The sequence below is a fragment of the Eucyclogobius newberryi genome, unplaced genomic scaffold (genome assembly GCF_026437365.1).
Source record: "Eucyclogobius newberryi isolate DKJ021-1_F unplaced genomic scaffold, fEucNew1.0.hap1 SCAF_16, whole genome shotgun sequence".
Taxonomy (NCBI): Eukaryota; Metazoa; Chordata; class Actinopteri; order Gobiiformes; family Gobiidae; genus Eucyclogobius; species Eucyclogobius newberryi.
Genome location: NW_027315790.1, coordinates 35,384,295 through 35,405,612, shown reverse-complemented (window position 1 = coordinate 35,405,612; position 21,318 = coordinate 35,384,295). Strand labels below are relative to the sequence as shown.

Genomic DNA, 21,318 nt, shown 5'->3' with positions numbered 1-21,318 from the left:
TACACGTGTTGGAGTCTCTTACACGCTTTGGAGTCTCTTACACGCGTGTGGAGTCTCTTACACGCATTGGAGTCTCTTACACGCATTGGAGTCTCTTACACGCGTGTGGAGTCTCTTACACGTGTTGGAGTCTCTTACACGCGTGTGGAGTCTCTTACACGCGTGTGGAGTCTCTTACACGCTTTGGAGTCTCTTACACGCGTGTGGAGTCTCTTACACGCATTGGAGTCTCTTACACGCGTGTGGAGTCTCTTACACGCGTGTGGAGTCTCTTACACGTGTTGGAGTCTCTTACACGCTTTGGAGTCTCTTACACGCGTGTGGAGTCTCTTACACGCGTGTGGAGTCTCTTACACGTGTTGGAGTCTCTTACACGCTTTGGAGTCTCTTACACGCGTGTGGAGTCTCTTACACGCATTGGAGTCTCTTACACGCATTGGAGTCTCTTACACGCGTGTGGAGTCTCTTACACGCTTTGGAGTCTCTTACACGCGTGTGGAGTCTCTTACACGCGTGTGGAGTCTCTTACACGCGTGTGGAGTCTCTTACACGCGTGTGGAGTCTCTTACACGCATTGGAGTCTCTTACACGCGTGTGGAGTCTCTTACACGCGTGTGGAGTCTCTTACACGCGTGTGGAGTCTCTTACACGCTTTGGAGTCTCTTACACGCGTGTGGAGTCTCTTACACGCGTGTGGAGTCTCTTACACGCATTGGAGTCTCTTACACGCGTGTGGAGTCTCTTACACGCGTGTGGAGTCTCTTACACGTGTTGGAGTCTCTTACACGCTTTGGAGTCTCTTACACGCGTGTGGAGTCTCTTACACGCGTGTGGAGTCTCTTACACGTGTTGGAGTCTCTTACACGCTTTGGAGTCTCTTACACGCGTGTGGAGTCTCTTACACGCATTGGAGTCTCTTACACGCATTGGAGTCTCTTACACGCGTGTGGAGTCTCTTACACGCTTTGGAGTCTCTTACACGCGTGTGGAGTCTCTTACACGCGTGTGGAGTCTCTTACACGCGTGTGGAGTCTCTTACACGCGTGTGGAGTCTCTTACACGCGTGTGGAGTCTCTTACACGCATTGGAGTCTCTTACACGCGTGTGGAGTCTCTTACACGCGTGTGGAGTCTCTTACACGCGTGTGGAGTCTCTTACACGTGTTGGAGTCTCTTACACGCTTTGGAGTCTCTTACACGCGTGTGGAGTCTCTTACACGCATTGGAGTCTCTTACACGCATTGGAGTCTCTTACACGCGTGTGGAGTCTCTTACACGTGTTGGAGTCTCTTACACGCGTGTGGAGTCTCTTACACGCATTGGAGTCTCTTACACGCATTGGAGTCTCTTACACGCGTGTGGAGTCTCTTACACGCATTGGAGTCTCTTACACGCGTGTGGAGTCTCTTACACGCGTGTGGAGTCTCTTACACGTGTTGGAGTCTCTTACACGCGTTGGAGTCTCTTACACGCGTTGGCGTCTCTTACACGCGTTGGAGTCTCTTACAGGCGTGTGGAGTCTCTTACACGCGTTGGAGTCTCTTACAGGCGTGTGGAGTCTCTTACACGCGTTGGAGTCTCTTACAGGCGTGTGGAGTCTCTTACACGCGTGTGGAGTCTCTTACACGCGTGTGGAGTCTCTTACACGCGTTGGAGTCTCTTACAGGCGTGTGGAGTCTCTTACACGCTTTGGAGTCTCTTACACGCGTTGGAGTCTCTTACACGCGTGTGGAGTCTCTTACACGCGTTGGAGTCTCTTACACGCGTTGGAGTCTCTTACACGCGTTGGAGTCTCTTACACGCGTTGGAGTCTCTTACACGCATTGGAGTCTCTTACACGCGTGTGGAGTCTCTTACACGCGTGTGGAGTCTCTTACACGCGTTGGAGTCTCTTACACGCGTTGGAGTCTCTTACAGGCGTGTGGAGTCTCTTACACGCGTTGGAGTCTCTTACAGGCGTGTGGAGTCTCTTACACGCGTTGGAGTCTCTTACACGCGTGTGGAGTCTCGTACACGCGTGTGGAGTCTCGTACACGCGTGTGGAGTCTCTTACACGCGTTGGAGTCTCTTACAGGCGTGTGGAGTCTCTTACACGCGTTGGAGTCTCTTACACGCGTTGGAGTCTCTTACACGCGCGTGGAGTCTCTTACACGCGCGTGGAGTCTCTTATACGCGCGTGGAGTCTCTTATACGCGCGTGGAGTCTCTTATGCGCGTGTGGAGTCTCTTACGCGCGTGTGGAGTCTCTTACGAGCGTGTGGAGTCTCTTACGCGCGTGTAGTCTCTTACGCGCGTTGGAGTCTTACGCGCGTGTGGAGTCTCTTACGTGCGTGTGGAGTCGCTTACGTGCGTGTGGAGTCTCTTACGCGCGTGTGGAGTCTCTTACGTGCGTGTGGAGTCTCTTACGTGCGTGTGGAGTCTCTTACGCGCGTGTGGAGTCTCTTACGAGCGTGTGGAGTCTCTTACGCGCGTGTAGTCTCTTACGCGCGTTGGAGTCTTACGCGCGTGTGGAGTCTCTTACGTGCGTGTGGAGTCGCTTACGTGCGTGTGGAGTCTCTTACGCGCGTGTGGAGTCTCTTACGCGCGTGTGGAGTCTCTTACGTGCGTGTGGAGTCTCTTACGCGCGTGTGGAGTCGCTTACGCGCGTGTGGAGTGTCTTACGCGCGTGTGGAGTCTCTTACGCGCGTGTGGAGTCTCTTACACGCGTGTGGAGTCTCTTACACGCGTGTGGAGTCTCTTACACGCGTGTGGAGTCTCTTACACGCATTGGAGTCTCTTACACGCGTGTGGAGTCTCTTACACGCGTGTGGAGTCTCTTACACGCGTGTGGAGTCTCTTACACGCGTGTGGAGTCTCTTACACGCATTGGAGTCTCTTACACGCGTGTGGAGTCTCTTACACGCGTGTGGAGTCTCTTACACGTGTTGGAGTCTCTTACACGCTTTGGAGTCTCTTACACGCGTGTGGAGTCTCTTACACGCATTGGAGTCTCTTACACGCATTGGAGTCTCTTACACGCGTGTGGAGTCTCTTACACGTGTTGGAGTCTCTTACACGCGTGTGGAGTCTCTTACACGCATTGGAGTCTCTTACACGCATTGGAGTCTCTTACACGCGTGTGGAGTCTCTTACACGCATTGGAGTCTCTTACACGCGTGTGGAGTCTCTTACACGCGTGTGGAGTCTCTTACACGTGTTGGAGTCTCTTACACGCGTTGGAGTCTCTTACACGCGTTGGAGTCTCTTACACGCGTTGGAGTCTCTTACAGGCGTGTGGAGTCTCTTACACGCGTTGGAGTCTCTTACAGGCGTGTGGAGTCTCTTACACGCGTTGGAGTCTCTTACAGGCGTGTGGAGTCTCTTACACGCGTGTGGAGTCTCTTACACGCGTGTGGAGTCTCTTACACGCGTTGGAGTCTCTTACAGGCGTGTGGAGTCTCTTACACGCGTTGGAGTCTCTTACACGCGTGTGGAGTCTCTTACACGCGTTGGAGTCTCTTACACGCGTTGGAGTCTCTTACACGCGTTGGAGTCTCTTACACGCATTGGAGTCTCTTACACGCGTGTGGAGTCTCTTACACGCATTGGAGTCTCTTACACGCGTGTGGAGTCTCTTACACGCGTGTGGAGTCTCTTACACGCGTTGGAGTCTCTTACACGCGTTGGAGTCTCTTACAGGCGTGTGGAGTCTCTTACACGCGTTGGAGTCTCTTACAGGCGTGTGGAGTCTCTTACACGCGTTGGAGTCTCTTACACGCGTGTGGAGTCTCTTACACGCGTGTGGAGTCTCTTACACGCGTTGGAGTCTCTTACAGGCGTGTGGAGTCTCTTACACGCGTTGGAGTCTCTTACACGCGTTGGAGTCTCTTACACGCGCGTGGAGTCTCTTACACGCGCGTGGAGTCTCTTACACGCGCGTGGAGTCTCTTATACGCGCGTGGAGTCTCTTATACGCGCGTGGAGTCTCTTATACGCGCGTGGAGTCTCTTATGCGCGTGTGGAGTCTCTTACGCGCGTGTGGAGTCTCTTACGAGCGTGTGGAGTCTCTTACGCGCGTGTAGTCTCTTACGCGCGTTGGAGTCTTACGCGCGTGTGGAGTCTCTTACGTGCGTGTGGAGTCGCTTACGTGCGTGTGGAGTCTCTTACGCGCGTGTGGAGTCTCTTACGTGCGTGTGGAGTCTCTTACGTGCGTGTGGAGTCTCTTACGAGCGTGTGGAGTCTCTTACGCGCGTGTAGTCTCTTACGCGCGTTGGAGTCTTACGCGCGTGTGGAGTCTCTTACGTGCGTGTGGAGTCGCTTACGTGCGTGTGGAGTCTCTTACGCGCGTGTGGAGTCTCTTACGCGCGTGTGGAGTCTCTTACGTGCGTGTGGAGTCTCTTACGCGCGTGTGGAGTCTCTTACGAGCGTGTGGAGTCTCTTACGCGCGTGTAGTCTCTTACGCGCGTTGGAGTCTTACGCGCGTGTGGAGTCTCTTACGTGCGTGTGGAGTCGCTTACGTGCGTGTGGAGTCTCTTACGCGCGTGTGGAGTCTCTTACGTGCGTGTGGAGTCTCTTACGCGCGTGTGGAGTCTCTTACGCGCGTGTGGAGTCGCTTACGCGCGTGTGGAGTGTCTTACGCGCGTGTGGAGTCTCTTACGCGCGTGTGGAGTCTCTTACGCGCGTGTGGAGTCTCTTACGCGCGTGTGGAGTCTCTTACGCGCGTGTGGAGTCTCTCACGCGCGTGTGGAGTCTCTTACGCGCGTGTGGAGTCTCTTACGCGCGTGTGGAGTCGCTTACGCGCGTGTGGAGTCTTTTATGTGCGTGTGGAGTCTCTTACGCGCGTGTGGAGTCTTTTATGTGCGTGTGGAGTCTCTTACGCGTGTGTGGAGTCTCTTACGCGCGTGTGGAGTCATTTACGTGCGTGTGGAGTCGCTTACACGATTGTGGAGTCTCTTACGTGCGTGTGGAGTTGCTTACACGTGTGTGGAGTCTCTCTCTTACGCGCGTGTGGAGTCTCTTACGCGCGTGTGGAGTCTCAGTCTCTTACACGCGTGTGGAGTCTTTGGCGCGCGTGTAGAGTCTCTTACGCGCGCGTGTAGAGTCTCTTACGTGCGTGTAGAGTCTTACGCGCGTGTGGAGTCTCTTACGCGCGCGTGTAGAGTCTCTTACGCGCGCGTGTAGAGTCTCTTACGCGCGCGTGTAGAGTCTCTTACGCGCGCGTGTAGAGTCTCTTACGCGCGCGTGTAGAGTCTCTTACGCGCGCGTGTAGAGTCTCTTACGCGCGCGTGTAGAGTCTCTTACGTGCGTGTAGAGTCTCTTACGCGCGTGTGGAGTCTCTTACGCGCGTGTGGAGTCTCAGTCTCTTACGCGCGTGTGTGAGAGACTCCACACGTGTGTGAGAGACTCCACACGCGCGTAAGAGACTCCACACGCGCGTAAGAGACTCCACACGCGCGTAAGAGACTCCACACGCGCGTAAGAGACTCTACACGCACGTAAGAGACTCCACACGCGCGTAAAAGAGACTCTACACGCGCGCGTAAGAGACTCTACACGCGCGCGTAAGAGACTCTACACGCGCGCGTAAGAGACTCTACACGCGCGCGTAAGAGAGTCTCTTACACGCATTGGAGTCTCTTACACGCATTGGAGTCTCTTACACGCGTGTGGAGTCTCTTACACGCTTTGGAGTCTCTTACACGCGTGTGGAGTCTCTTACACGCGTGTGGAGTCTCTTACACGCGTGTGGAGTCTCTTACACGCGTGTGGAGTCTCTTACACGCGTGTGGAGTCTCTTACACGCATTGGAGTCTCTTACACGCGTGTGGAGTCTCTTACACGCGTGTGGAGTCTCTTACACGCGTGTGGAGTCTCTTACACGTGTTGGAGTCTCTTACACGCTTTGGAGTCTCTTACACGCGTGTGGAGTCTCTTACACGCATTGGAGTCTCTTACACGCATTGGAGTCTCTTACACGCGTGTGGAGTCTCTTACACGTGTTGGAGTCTCTTACACGCGTGTGGAGTCTCTTACACGCATTGGAGTCTCTTACACGCATTGGAGTCTCTTACACGCGTGTGGAGTCTCTTACACGCATTGGAGTCTCTTACACGCGTGTGGAGTCTCTTACACGCGTGTGGAGTCTCTTACACGTGTTGGAGTCTCTTACACGCGTTGGCGTCTCTTACACGCGTTGGAGTCTCTTACAGGCGTGTGGAGTCTCTTACACGCGTTGGAGTCTCTTACAGGCGTGTGGAGTCTCTTACACGCGTTGGAGTCTCTTACAGGCGTGTGGAGTCTCTTACACGCGTGTGGAGTCTCTTACACGCGTGTGGAGTCTCTTACACGCGTTGGAGTCTCTTACAGGCGTGTGGAGTCTCTTACACGCTTTGGAGTCTCTTACACGCGTTGGAGTCTCTTACACGCGTGTGGAGTCTCTTACACGCGTTGGAGTCTCTTACACGCGTTGGAGTCTCTTACACGCGTTGGAGTCTCTTACACGCATTGGAGTCTCTTACACGCGTGTGGAGTCTCTTACACGCGTGTGGAGTCTCTTACACGCGTTGGAGTCTCTTACACGCGTTGGAGTCTCTTACAGGCGTGTGGAGTCTCTTACACGCGTTGGAGTCTCTTACAGGCGTGTGGAGTCTCTTACACGCGTTGGAGTCTCTTACACGCGTGTGGAGTCTCGTACACGCGTGTGGAGTCTCGTACACGCGTGTGGAGTCTCTTACACGCGTTGGAGTCTCTTACAGGCGTGTGGAGTCTCTTACACGCGTTGGAGTCTCTTACACGCGTTGGAGTCTCTTACACGCGCGTGGAGTCTCTTACACGCGCGTGGAGTCTCTTATACGCGCGTGGAGTCTCTTATACGCGCGTGGAGTCTCTTATGCGCGTGTGGAGTCTCTTACGCGCGTGTGGAGTCTCTTACGAGCGTGTGGAGTCTCTTACGCGCGTGTAGTCTCTTACGCGCGTTGGAGTCTTACGCGCGTGTGGAGTCTCTTACGTGCGTGTGGAGTCGCTTACGTGCGTGTGGAGTCGCTTACGTGCGTGTGGAGTCTCTTACGCGCGTGTGGAGTCTCTTACGTGCGTGTGGAGTCTCTTACGTGCGTGTGGAGTCTCTTACGCGCGTGTGGAGTCTCTTACGAGCGTGTGGAGTCTCTTACGCGCGTGTAGTCTCTTACGCGCGTTGGAGTCTTACGCGCGTGTGGAGTCTCTTACGTGCGTGTGGAGTCGCTTACGTGCGTGTGGAGTCTCTTACGCGCGTGTGGAGTCTCTTACGCGCGTGTGGAGTCTCTTACGTGCGTGTGGAGTCTCTTACGCGCGTGTGGAGTCGCTTACGCGCGTGTGGAGTGTCTTACGCGCGTGTGGAGTCTCTTACGCGCGTGTGGAGTCTCTTACACGCGTGTGGAGTCTCTTACACGCGTGTGGAGTCTCTTACACGCGTGTGGAGTCTCTTACACGCATTGGAGTCTCTTACACGCGTGTGGAGTCTCTTACACGCGTGTGGAGTCTCTTACACGCGTGTGGAGTCTCTTACACGCGTGTGGAGTCTCTTACACGCATTGGAGTCTCTTACACGCGTGTGGAGTCTCTTACACGCGTGTGGAGTCTCTTACACGTGTTGGAGTCTCTTACACGCTTTGGAGTCTCTTACACGCGTGTGGAGTCTCTTACACGCATTGGAGTCTCTTACACGCATTGGAGTCTCTTACACGCGTGTGGAGTCTCTTACACGTGTTGGAGTCTCTTACACGCGTGTGGAGTCTCTTACACGCATTGGAGTCTCTTACACGCATTGGAGTCTCTTACACGCGTGTGGAGTCTCTTACACGCATTGGAGTCTCTTACACGCGTGTGGAGTCTCTTACACGCGTGTGGAGTCTCTTACACGTGTTGGAGTCTCTTACACGCGTTGGAGTCTCTTACACGCGTTGGAGTCTCTTACACGCGTTGGAGTCTCTTACAGGCGTGTGGAGTCTCTTACACGCGTTGGAGTCTCTTACAGGCGTGTGGAGTCTCTTACACGCGTTGGAGTCTCTTACAGGCGTGTGGAGTCTCTTACACGCGTGTGGAGTCTCTTACACGCGTGTGGAGTCTCTTACACGCGTTGGAGTCTCTTACAGGCGTGTGGAGTCTCTTACACGCGTTGGAGTCTCTTACACGCGTGTGGAGTCTCTTACACGCGTTGGAGTCTCTTACACGCGTTGGAGTCTCTTACACGCGTTGGAGTCTCTTACACGCATTGGAGTCTCTTACACGCGTGTGGAGTCTCTTACACGCATTGGAGTCTCTTACACGCGTGTGGAGTCTCTTACACGCGTGTGGAGTCTCTTACACGCGTTGGAGTCTCTTACACGCGTTGGAGTCTCTTACAGGCGTGTGGAGTCTCTTACACGCGTTGGAGTCTCTTACAGGCGTGTGGAGTCTCTTACACGCGTGTGGAGTCTCTTACACGCGTGTGGAGTCTCTTACACGCGTTGGAGTCTCTTACAGGCGTGTGGAGTCTCTTACACGCGTGTGGAGTCTCTTACACGCGTTGGAGTCTCTTACACGCGTTGGAGTCTCTTACACGCGCGTGGAGTCTCTTACACGCGCGTGGAGTCTCTTACACGCGCGTGGAGTCTCTTATACGCGCGTGGAGTCTCTTATACGCGCGTGGAGTCTCTTATGCGCGTGTGGAGTCTCTTACGCGCGTGTGGAGTCTCTTACGAGCGTGTGGAGTCTCTTACGCGCGTGTAGTCTCTTACGCGCGTTGGAGTCTTACGCGCGTGTGGAGTCTCTTACGTGCGTGTGGAGTCGCTTACGTGCGTGTGGAGTCTCTTACGCGCGTGTGGAGTCTCTTACGTGCGTGTGGAGTCTCTTACGTGCGTGTGGAGTCTCTTACGCGCGTGTGGAGTCTCTTACGAGCGTGTGGAGTCTCTTACGCGCGTGTAGTCTCTTACGCGCGTTGGAGTCTTACGCGCGTGTGGAGTCTCTTACGTGCGTGTGGAGTCGCTTACGTGCGTGTGGAGTCTCTTACGCGCGTGTGGAGTCTCTTACGCGCGTGTGGAGTCTCTTACGTGCGTGTGGAGTCTCTTACGCGCGTGTGGAGTCTCTTACGAGCGTGTGGAGTCTCTTACGCGCGTGTAGTCTCTTACGCGCGTTGGAGTCTTACGCGCGTGTGGAGTCTCTTACGTGCGTGTGGAGTCGCTTACGTGCGTGTGGAGTCTCTTACGCGCGTGTGGAGTCTCTTACGCGCGTGTGGAGTCGCTTACGCGCGTGTGGAGTGTCTTACGCGCGTGTGGAGTCTCTTACGCGCGTGTGGAGTCTCTTACGCGCGTGTGGAGTCTCTTACGCGCGTGTGGAGTCTCTCACGCGCGTGTGGAGTCTCTTACGCGCGTGTGGAGTCTCTTACGCGCGTGTGGAGTCGCTTACGCGCGTGTGGAGTCTTTTATGTGCGTGTGGAGTCTCTTACGCGCGTGTGGAGTCTTTTATGTGCGTGTGGAGTCTCTTACGCGTGTGTGGAGTCTCTTACGCGCGTGTGGAGTCATTTACGTGCGTGTGGAGTCGCTTACACGATTGTGGAGTCTCTTACGTGCGTGTGGAGTTGCTTACACGTGTGTGGAGTCTCTCTCTTACGCGCGTGTGGAGTCTCTTACGCGCGTGTGGAGTCTCAGTCTCTTACACGCGTGTGGAGTCTTTGGCGCGCGTGTGGAGTCTTTGGCGCGCGTGTAGAGTCTCTTACGCGCGCGTGTAGAGTCTCTTACGTGCGTGTAGAGTCTTACGCGCGTGTGGAGTCTCTTACGCGCGCGTGTAGAGTCTCTTACGCGCGCGTGTAGAGTCTCTTACGCGCGCGTGTAGAGTCTCTTACGCGCGCGTGTAGAGTCTCTTACGCGCGCGTGTAGAGTCTCTTACGCGCGCGTGTAGAGTCTCTTACGCGCGCGTGTAGAGTCTCTTACGCGCGCGTGTAGAGTCTCTTACGTGCGTGTAGAGTCTCTTACGCGCGTGTGGAGTCTCTTACGCGCGTGTGGAGTCTCAGTCTCTTACGCGCGTGTGTGAGAGACTCCACACGTGTGTGAGAGACTCCACACGCGCGTAAGAGACTCCACACGCGCGTAAGAGACTCCACACGCGCGTAAGAGACTCCACACGCGCGTAAGAGACTCTACACGCACGTAAGAGACTCCACACGCGCGTAAAAGACTCCACACCGCGTGCGGAGTCAGTGTTCAGGTGAAAAGCGTCTGAAGTTATTAATTTATTGACTTTGAGTCTGTCTCAAGTGTTTGTAAAATATTCATCGATTGTTTTGGGGATAAAAGGCACGGCTGCCGGTGTCGGCCACACTCTAACACATTCCCGTCTCGTCCCTTTCAGACGGTGATGCCGCTTCACGCCGCGTTCCGAAGCTGACCAGCGCTCCGAGTCCTCCCAAACCAGCCGCACAAAACCAGCCAAAACTAAAGCCAAAAAAACCACAACTTGACCAGCACAAACCCCCGAAACCAGCGCCGCCATGTCCGGCCGAAGGAAGAACGCCAACCCGTGCATGGTCCGCACGCCGGAACACCAGGATCACCACGCCGACCAAAGCGCCGACCCGGGAACGAAAGAGCCGCGAGCCGAGAACTCCCAATCCGGCGACGAAAGCGTCCGAAAGCCGGAGACGGACGACGTCGAGGGCGATGAGACAGGCGAGAAGCTGAACGGCGAGCGGAGTCCGAGCGAGGAGGACGGCGAGAAGGAGAACGGCGAGCGGAGTCCGAGCGAGGAGGACGGCGAGAAGCCGAACGGCGAGGGCGAGCGGAGTCCGAGCGTGGAGGACGGCGAGAAGGAGAACGGCGAGAAGGAGAACCAGTCTCCGGACAACGGCGAGACAAAAGCGAAGGAATATCGATGCAAATACTGCTCGTTCACCACGCCCGGCCTCGGCGACTTCAAGGAGCACGTGGACGCCGCTCATCCCGGCGTCATCCTCAACCCCGCCTATCTGTGCGTCGCGTGCAACTTCAGGACCACAAAGTTTGACTCTTTGTCCGAGCACAACGACGAGGCACATCCGGGAGAGGCGGACTTCAAGTACCGGAAGATCAGCGAGGACGGGAAGACGCTCCTGGAGCAAACTGTCGACGTAAACGAGGAGTCGCCCGCGCAGAGCGCCGCGGCCATGAGTCCGGAGAGTTCGCCGATCGCCAACGGGCCGCCCGAGCAGATCCGCGCGCTGAGCATAAACGGGACGGTGATCATTCCAGAGGCCAACATTTTACTGGACACAACGCACGTTTCTCCGATGCTCCGGCGACCGCCCAATTTCAGCAGCGTCCCTCAAATCGCCGTGCCACTCAACACGTGGAAATACAACCCCTCGCTGGACGACAACGCCACGCTCATGGCGTCGTTCAACCGGTTCCCGTACCCGACGCACACCGAGCTGTCGTGGCTGACGGCGGCGTCCAAACACCCGGAAGAACAGATCAAAGTGTGGTTCACGACGCAGCGGCTGAAGCAGGGCATCACGTGGTCGCCCGAGGAGGTGGAGGAGGCGCGCAAGAAGATGTTCAACGGCTCCATCCCGCCCACTCACAGCACCTTCACCGCTCTGCTGACCAGCCCGGTCTCCAAGGCGACGGTGCACACCACCACCACCGCGGCGAGGAGCGGGGCGTCGGCCAACTCCGCTTCAAACGGACTCAAGCGGATTTTAAACGCGTCGCTGTTCGGCCCGAACGCAAAGCGGCCGGTCATGGCTGTGGCGCCGAATCCCGGGGACAAAGGACTGATGGCCCCGCCTCCTCTGCCGCCGCCGCTGCAGAAGCCCACCGACACCAAACGAGTTAACGCTAACGAAATCAAACGAACTGTGCCTTTAATGCTGCCGCCCCCGACTCCACAGAAGAACGTTCCGAACAATTCCAAACTGAAGCCGGTGGCGTCGATTCCGTCCATCGTGTTTCCGGAGTCGCTGACGCGGCGGACGATCGCGCCGCCGCCGATCTTTGCGCCGCCGTTTAAAAGCACCATCCTGGTCCCGAGAACCACCAAGGACAACGCACAGATCTCGTTACCGAACGGCGTGTTAATGAACTCTGCGCCGCTGATCCCGCCGCAAATCCAACGGCCCGCGGTCATCCAGAGCACGATCCAGCAAACGCATCAGAACGAGCAGAACGGAGACGCCGGCGCCACGAGCTACAACGGGAAGTGGCACGAGCCGTGTTTACAGAATAACGGACATTTGGACGACGCCCAGAGCGACTTCCAGCAGAAGGCCAACGTTCTCACACAGTTCCCGCTGCTCGAGAGGATGAAGGGCAAAACCTCGGAGCAGCTGAAGGTTCTAGAGGAGAACTTCCTGCGGAACAGTTTCCCCGCGCACGGCGAGGCGGAGGCTCTGGCCACGGCCACTCGTCTGTCGCTACAGGAAGTGGAGAGCTGGTTCAGCGAGCGGCGAGCGCTGAGGGACAATCTGGAGCAGGCGCTGCTCAACTCCATGGGGACCAAACGAAACGGCAACGTCTACGGAAGAACGGAGAACGGGCTGAAGGCTGCGGGACACCTGGGCTTCACGCTGCACAGAGGTGAGCCCCGCCCGCTGCACAGTGGTGAGCCCCGCCCGCTGCACAGAGGTGAGCCCCGCCCGCTGCACAGAGGTGAGCCCCGCCCGCTGCACAGAGGTGAGCCCCGCCCGCTGCACAGAGGTGAGCCCCGCCCGCTGCACAGTGGTGAGCCCCGCCCGCTGCACAGTGGTGAGCCCCGCCCGCTGCACAGTGGTGAGCCCCGCCCGCTGCACAGAGGTGAGCCCCGCCCGCTGCACACAGGTGAGCCCCGCCCGCTGCACACAGGTGAGCCCCGCCCGCTGCACAGTGGTGAGCCCCGCCCGCTGCACAGTGGTGAGCCCCGCCCGCTGCACAGTGGTGAGCCCCGCCCGCTGCACACAGGTGAGCCCCGCCCGCTGCACAGAGGTGAGCCCCGCCCGCTGCACAGTGGTGAGCCCCGCCCGCTGCACAGAGGTGAGCCCCGCCCGCTGCACAGAGGTGAGCCCCGCCCGCTGCACAGTGGTGAGCCCCGCCCGCTGCACAGAGGTGAGCCCCGCCCGCTGCACACAGGTGAGCCCCGCCCGCTGCACAGTGGTGAGCCCCGCCCGCTGCACACAGGTGAGCCCCGCCCGCTGCACAGTGGTGAGCCCCGCCCGCTGCACAGAGGTGAGCCCCGCCCGCTGCACACAGGTGAGCCCCGCCCGCTGCACACAGGTGAGCCCCGCCCGGTAGTAGAGAGGTTAGCGCGCTGCACACACACCAGGCAAAAGGGTGGGGTCAATTGTCTTTATTTTCACTATTTACGTTGTAGACAACATGAAAACTATGTATGAATTATGGGCTTTACAAACAAATCGAGCCTTAGAGCAAAGCATCATGGGTAAGAGCAAAGCATCATGGGTAAGAGCAAAGCATCATGGGTAAGAGCAAAACATCATGGGTAAGTCTGAAGCACAGGGCGGATTTATTTAAGAGAATTATTGACATTTGCAGTAAGAATCCCAATGTACCAAAGGAGCCGGAGTCTGAGGGCCGCATTTGGCCCCCAGGCCATCATTTGGAGCCGAAAGAGCTCGTGCGTCTTACATCCTGAATGTCACAGCGCCCTCTGCTGGTGCTTTAAGTGTTGAATGTCTGTCTCTTCGTCAGTTCCAGAGGACTCGTCTCATTGGTCGTTTGCTGACGACTTGAGCCGCCGCTGGTTCAACGGTAAAACAGGAAGTGGTCTGCCGAGCTCCGAGCTGATTGGCCCGCGCTGTCAGGACCTGACCAATGGGAACAACGGCAGAGCGCAGGAGGCGGAGCTAAGCTGGTTCAACAAAAACATGAGCGCGGCACAGCACGAGCACTTCAGGTGAGCTCCCTCTCCCCAGACACTTCCCCCTCTCCCCGGACACTTCCTCCTTCTCCCCGGACACTTCCTCCTCTCCCCAGACACTTCCCCCTCTCCCCAGACACTTCCCCCTCTCCCCAGACACTTCCTCCTTCTCCCCAGACACTTCACCCTCTCCCCAGACACTTCCCCCTCTCCCCAGACACTTCCTCCTTCTCCCCAGACACTTCCAGACACTTCCTCCTTCTCCCCAGACACTTCCCCCTCTCCCCAGACACTTCCTCCTTCTCCCCAGACACTTCCAGACACTTCCTCCTTCTCCCCAGACACTTCACCCTCTCCCCAGACACTTCCCCCTCTCCCCGGACACTTCCCCCTCTCCCCGGACACTTCCTCCTCTCCCCAGACACCTCCCCCTCTCCCCAGACACTTCCCCCTCTCCCCAGACACTTCCTCCTTCTCCCCAGACACTTCCCCCTCTCCCCAGACACTTCCCCCTCTCCCCAGACACTTCCTCCTTCTCCCCAGACACTTCCCCCTCTCCCCAGACACTTCCCCCTCTCCCCAGACACTTCCTCCTTCTCCCCAGACACTTCCCCCTCTCCCCAGACACTTCCCCCTCTCCCCAGACACTTCCAGACACTTCCTCCTTCTCCCCAGACACTTCACCCTCTCCCCAGACACTTCCCCCTCTCCCCGGACACTTCCTCCTCTCCCCAGACACTTCCCCCTCTCCCCAGACACTTCCTCCTTCTCCCCAGACACTTCCCTCTCTCCCCAGACACTTCCCCCTCTCCCCAGACACTTCCCCCTCTCCCCAGACACTTCCCCCTCTCCCCAGACACTTCCTCCTTCTCCCCAGACACTTCCCCCTCTCCCCAGACACTTCCCCCTCTCCCCAGACACTTCCTCCTACTCCCCAGACACTTCCCCCTCTCCCCAGACACTTCCTCCTTCTCCCCAGACACTTCCCCCTCTCCCCAGACACTTCCCCCTCTCCCCAGACACTTCCCCCTCTCCCCAGACACTTCCTCCTTCTCCCCGGACACTTCCCCCTCTCCCCGGACACTTCCTCCTTCTCCCCAGACACTTCCTCCTTCTCCCCAGACACTTCCCCCTCTCCCCAGACGCTTCCCCCTCTCCCCAGACACTTCCCCCTCTCCCCGGACACTTCCCCCTCTCCCCGGACACTTCCCCCTCTCCCCAGACACTTCCTCCTTCTCCCCAGACACTTCCCCCTCTCCCCAGACACTTCCCCCTCTCCCCGGACGCTTCCCCCTCTCCCCAGACACTTCCCCCTCTCCCCAGACACTTCCCCCTCTCCCCAGACACTTCCCCCTCTCCCCTGACACTTCCCCCTCTCCCCAGACACTTCCTCCTTCTCCCCAGACACTTCCCCCTCTCCCCAGACACTTCACCCTCTCCCCGGACGCTTCCCCCTCTCCCCGGACGCTTCCTCCTTCTCCCCGGACGCTTCCTCCTCCTCCCCAGACACTTCCCCCTCTCCCCAGACACTTCCTCCTTCTCCCCGGACGCTTCCCCCTCTCCCCGGACACTTCCCCCTCTCCCCGGACGCTTCCTCCTTCTCCCCAGACACTTCGCCCTCTCCCCAGACACTTCCTCCTTCTCCCCAGACACTTCGCCCTCTCCCCAGACACTTCCCCCTCTCCCCAGACACTTCCCCCTCTCCCCAGACACTTCCTCCTTCTCCCCAGACACTTCCCCCTCTCCCCAGACACTTCACCCTCTCCCCAGACACTTCCCCCTCTCCCCGGACGCTTCCTCCTTCTCCCCGGACACTTCCCCCTCTCCCCAGACACTTCCTCCTTCTCCCCGGAGGCTTCCCCCTCTCCCCAGACACTTCCCCCTCTCCCCGGACGCTTCCTCCTTCTCCCCAGACACTTCGCCCTCTCCCCAGACACTTCCTCCTTCTCCCCAGACACTTCGCCCTCTCCCCAGACACTTCCCCCTCTCCCCAGACACTTCCCCCTCTCCCCAGACACTTCCCCCTCTCCCCGGACGCTTCCCCCTCTCCCCGGACACTTCGCCCTCTCCCCAGACACTTCCCCCTCTCCCCGGACACTCCCTCTCCCCAGACACTTCCCCCTCTCCCCAGACACTTCCTCCTCTCCCCAGACACTTCCCCCTCTCCCCAGACACTTCCCCCTCTCCCCAGACACTTCCCCCTCTCCCCAGACACTTCCCCCTCTCCCCGGACGCTTCCCCCTCTCCCCGGACGCTTCCCCCTCTCCCCGGACACTTCCCCCTCTCCCCGGACACTCCCTCTCCCCAGACACTTCCCCCTCTCCCCAGACACTTCCCCCTCTCCCCAGACACTTCCTCCTTCTCCCCAGACACTTCCCCCTCTCCCCGGACGCTTCCCCCTCTCCCCGGACACTTCGCCCTCTCCCCAGACACTTCCCCCTCTCCCCGGACACTCCCTCTCCCCAGACACTTCCCCCTCTCCCCAGACACTTCCTCCTTCTCCCCAGACACTTCCCCCTCTCCCCAGACACTTCCCCCTCTCCCCGGACACTCCCTCTCCCCAGACACTTCCCCCTCTCCCCAGACACTTCCTCCTTCTCCCCAGACACTTCCCCCTCTCCCCAGACACTTCCCCCTCTCCCCAGACACTTCCCCCTCTCCCCAGACACTTCCTCCTTCTCCCCAGACACTTCCCCCTCTCCCCGGACACTTCCTCCTCCTCCCCAGACACTTCCCCCTCTCCCCGGACGCTTCCTCCTTCTCCCCAGACACTTCGCCCTCTCCCCAGACACTTCCTCCTTCTCCCCAGACACTTCCTCCTTCTCCCCAGACACTTCCCCCTCTCCCCAGACACTTCCCCCTCTCCCCAGACACTTCCTCCTTCTCCCCAGACACTTCCCCCTCTCCCCAGACACTTCCCCCTCTCCCCGGACGCTTCCCCCTCTCCCCAGACACTTCCCCCTCTCCCCAGACACTTCCTCCTTCTCCCCGGACACTCCCTCTCCCCAGACACTTCCTCCTCTCCCCAGACACTTCCCCCTCTCCCCGGACACTCCCTCTCCCCAGACACTTCCCCCTCTCCCCAGACACTTCCCCCTCTCCCCGGACACTCCCTCTCCCCAGACACTTCCTCCTCTCCCCAGACACTTCCCCCTCTCCCCGGACACTCCCTCTCCCCGGACGCTTCCTCCTCTCCCCAGACACTTCCCCCTCTCCCCGGACACTCCCTCTCCCCAGACACTTCCCCTCTCCCCAGACACTTCCCCCTGCAGTGACACAAACACTTTTATCAATGTAAAATATCGATAAAAAGTACGATAAATATTGAGTCCAATAAGTGTTTGTTTTTCTCTGTTGCTACGGTGATTTCAGGTGATTTCAGGTGATTTCAGGTGACTTTAAGCGACGGATGAAACAAGTGTGTGTTTCATTCCAAAAAGATGCATCAAACATGAGATCGAGAGTTTGATTTGAGAGTAATTTTGTGGCTTTGTCAGTTCAGCACAAACTGTAATTATGAAAATGATTTAAGCAAATGTGAGTCGCTTTCTAAACCAGGTCTAAACCAGGTCTAAACCAGGACTAAACCAGGACTAAACCAGGTCTAAACCAGGTCTAAACCAGGTCTAAACCAGGTCTAAACCAGGACTAAACCAGGTCTAAACCAGGTCTAAACCAGGTCTAAACCAGGTCTAAACCAGGTCTAAACCAGGACTAAACCAGGTCTAAACCAGGTCTAAACCAGGTCTAAACCAGGTCTAAACCAGGTCTAAACCAGGTCTAAACCAGGACTAAACCAGGTCTAAACCAGGTCTAAACCAGGTCTAAACCAGGTCTAAACCAGGTCTAAACCAGGACTAAACCAGGTCTAAACCAGGACTAAACCAGGTCTAAACCAGGTCTAAACCAGGTCTAAACCAGGACTAAACCAGGACTAAACCAGGTCTAAACCAGGACTAAACCAGGTCTAAACCAGGACTAAACCAGGTCTAAACCAGGTCTAAACCAGGACTAAACCAGGACTAAACCAGGTCTAAACCAGGTCTAAACCAGGTCTAAACCAGGTCTAAACCAGGTCTAAACCAGGTCTAAACCAGGACTAAACCAGGTCTAAACCAGGACTAAACCAGGTCTAAACCAGGTCTAAACCAGGTCTAAACCAGGACTAAACCAGGACTAAACCAGGTCTAAACCAGGACTAAACCAGGTCTAAACCAGGACTAAACCAGGTCTAAACCAGGTCTAAACCAGGACTAAACCAGGACTAAACCAGGTCTAAACCAGGACTAAACCAGGTCTAAACCAGGACTAAACCAGGTCTAAACCAGGTCTAAACCAGGACTAAACCAGGACTAAACCAGGTCTAAACCAGGTCTAAACCAGGTCTAAACCAGGTCTAAACCAGGTCTAAACCAGGTCTAAACCAGGACTAAACCAGGTCTAAACCAGGACTAAACCAGGTCCAAACCAGGTCTAAACCAGGACTAAACCAGGTCTAAACCAGGTCTAAACCAGGTCTAAACCAGGTCTAAACCAGGTCTAAACCAGGTCTAAACCAGGTCTGTTGCAGGTTCGGGCCGCCCTCGTTGGACCTTCAGGCCGGGGGAGTGTTCGGGCGATGGCTGGACCGACGACAGGATCTGAGCGAAGAGTCCAGCGGCTGAGGTCAGGACCCACAACTTCCTGGTGACAGGGAAGACACACACACTGCACCAGAGATTGAAAGACTACATTTAATTCACTTAAAAAAAAGTTGAAATGACAAACAATTTATTGTTTAAACCGTGTTTTTGTGTCCAAAATGTGGACCAAATGAAGTTCTGTCCATTTTTCACATCAAACGGCCCAAATAATGGAGACATTTGGGCAGTTTTTACACAGAAAACACCTTTCACAAGCGGCTGCAGAGCGGCCGCTCTCCGCAGAGCGGCTGCAGAGCGGCCGCAGAGCGGCTGTAAAGTGGCTGCAGAGCGGCTTCAGAGCGGCTGTATGGTGGCTGCAGAGCGGCTGTAAAGTGGCTTCAGAGCGGCTGCAGAGCGGCTGTAGGGCGGCTGCAGGGCGGCTTCAGAGCGGCTGTAGGGCGGCTGCAGGGTGGCTTCAGAGCGGCTGTAGGGTGGCTGCAGAGCGGCTGTAGGGTGGCTGCAGAGCGGCTGTAGGGTGGCTGCAGAGCGGCTGTAGGGTGGCTGCAGAGCGGCTGTAGGGTGGCTGCAGAGCGGCTGCAGAGCGGCTGTAGGGCGGCTGCAGGGCGGCTTCAGAGCGGCTGTAGGGTGGCTTCAGAGCGGCTGTAGGGTGGCTGCAGAGCGGCTGTAGGGTGGCTGCAGAGCGGCTGTAGGGTGGCTGCAGAGCGGCTGTAGGGTGGCTGCAGAGCGGCTGCAGAGCGGCTGCAGAGCGGCTGTAGGGCGGCTGCAGGGCGGCTTCAGAGCGGCTGTAGGGCGGCTGCAGGGCGGCTTCAGAGCGGCTGTAGGGTGACTGCAGAGCGGCTGCAGAGCGGCTGTAGGGTGACTGCAGAGCGGCTGCAGAGCGGCTGTAGGGTGACTGCAGAGCGGCTGCAGAGCGGCTGTAGGGTGGCTGCAGAGCGGCTGCAGAGCGGCTGTAGGGTGGCTGCAGAGCGGCTGCAGAGCGGCCCTCTCCTCCAGACGCTTCACTTTCTGAGCTCTGTTGTGTGTTTTCTCGTCTCGGCGGCGCAGCAGGAGGCAGAGCTATTTCTGGCGCTCGGCTGCTCTTTTCCACAGACTCTCGTCGTGAGCAGTGCCGCTGGAAGTGTTTGCTTTGGCGGGGGGAGTGTGGCGTGGCGGGCGTGGTGTGGCGGGGGGCGTGGCGGGGGGAGTGTGGCGCCATGATCGCACTTTTGTAATGGATTTAAGCGCCGTAACAGGATTTGTCTGAGTCCAATTTAACAGAGACGAGATTAAGAACCAGAGAAATCTGTTTGGATCTGGTTCTGACTTAAGTACATTATATTGAATCGTTTACACCAGTTTAGACCTGCTTTAGACCTGGTTTAGTCCTGGTTTAGACCTGCATAGTCCTGGTTTAGACCTGCTTTAGACCTGGTTTAGTCCTGGTTTAGTCCTGGTTTAGTCCTGGTTTAGACCTGCATAGTCCTGGTTTAGACCTGCTTTAGTCCTGGTTTAGTCCTGGTTTAGTCCTGGTTTAGTCCTGGTTTAGACCTGGTTTAATCCTGGTTTAGTCCTGGTTTAGACCTGGTTTAGTCCTGGTTTAGACCTGGTTTAGATCTGGTTTAGTCCTGGTTTAGTCCTGGTTTAGTCCTGGTTTAGTCCTGGTTTAGTCCTGGTTTAGACCTGGTTTAGTCCTGGTTTAGATCTGGTTTGGACCTGGGTTAGTCCTGGTTTAGACCTGGTTTAGACCTGCTTTAGACCTGGTTTAGTCCTGGTTTAGTCCTGGTTTAGTCCTGGTTTAGTCCTGGTTTAGACCTGGTTTAATCCTGGTTTAGTCCTGGTTTAGTCCTGGTTTAGTCCTGGTTTAGATCTGGTTTGGACCTGGTTTAGTCCTGGTTTAGTTCTGGTTTAGTCCTGGTTTAGACCTGGTTTGGACCTGGTTTGGACCTGGTTTAGTCCTGGTTTAGTCCTGGTTTAGTCCTGGTTTAGTCCTGGTTTAGTCCTGGTTTAGACCTGGTTTAGTCCTGGTTTAGACCTGGTTTAGTCCTGGTTTAGACCTGGTTTAGTCCTGGTTTAGATCTGGTTTAGACCTGGTTTAGACCTGGTTTAGTCCTGGCTTAGTCCTGGTTTAGTCCTGGCTTAGTCCTGGCTTAGACCTGGTTTGGACCTGGTTTGGACCTGGTTTGGACCTGGTTTAGTCCTGGTTTAGTCCTGGTTTAGTCCTGGTTTAGACCTGCTTTAGACCTGGTTTAGATCTGGTTTAGTCCTGGTTTAGACCTGGTTTAGTCCTGGCTTAGTCCTGGTTTAGTCCTGGCTTAGTCCTGGCTTAGTCCTGGTTTAGACCTGGTTTGGACCTGGTTTGGACCTGGTTTAGTCCTGGTTTGGTTCTGGTTTAGATCTGGTTTAGTCCTGGTTTAGACCTGGTTTAGTCCTGGTTTAGTCCTGGTTTAGACCTGCTTTAGACCTGGTTTAGATCTGGTTTAGTCCTGGTTTAGACCTGGTTTAGACCTGGTTTGGACCTGGTTTGGACCTGGTTTAGTCCTGGTTTAGTTCTGGTTTAGTCCTGGTTTAGACCTGGTTTAGTCCTGGTTTAGACCTGGTTTAGACCTGGTTTAGTCCTGGTTTAGTCCTGGTTTAGTCCTGGTTTAGTCCTGGTTTAGACCTGGTTTAGTCCTGGTTTAGTCCTGGTTTAGATCTGGTTTGGACCTGGTTTAGTCCTGGTTTAGTCCTGGTTTAGTCCTGGTTTAGTCCTGGTTTAGACCTGGTTTAGTCCCGGTTTAGACCCGGTTTAGACCTGGTTTAGACCTGGTTTAGTCCTGGTTTAGTCCTGGTTTAGTCCTGGTTTAGACCTGGTTTAGTCCTGGTTTAGTCCTGGTTTAGACCTGG

At 56.5% G+C, this 21,318-nt stretch overlaps 1 protein-coding gene across 1 annotated transcript in view; it reads left to right on the top strand.

Annotated features, from left to right (window-relative positions):
• The window catches only part of zhx2b (zinc fingers and homeoboxes 2b), a 49,126-nt gene that overhangs the window by 17,806 nt on the left and 10,002 nt on the right, over positions 1-21,318 (top strand). Inside the window, exons 3-5 of the mRNA XM_072448362.1 lie at positions 10,337-12,537; positions 13,645-13,849; positions 18,384-18,478. Coding sequence (XP_072304463.1) covers positions 10,476-12,537; positions 13,645-13,849; positions 18,384-18,477 — 2,361 coding nt within the window. The 5' untranslated portion in view covers positions 10,337-10,475 and the 3' untranslated portion in view covers position 18,478. The remainder of the gene's footprint in view (positions 1-10,336; positions 12,538-13,644; positions 13,850-18,383; positions 18,479-21,318) is intronic.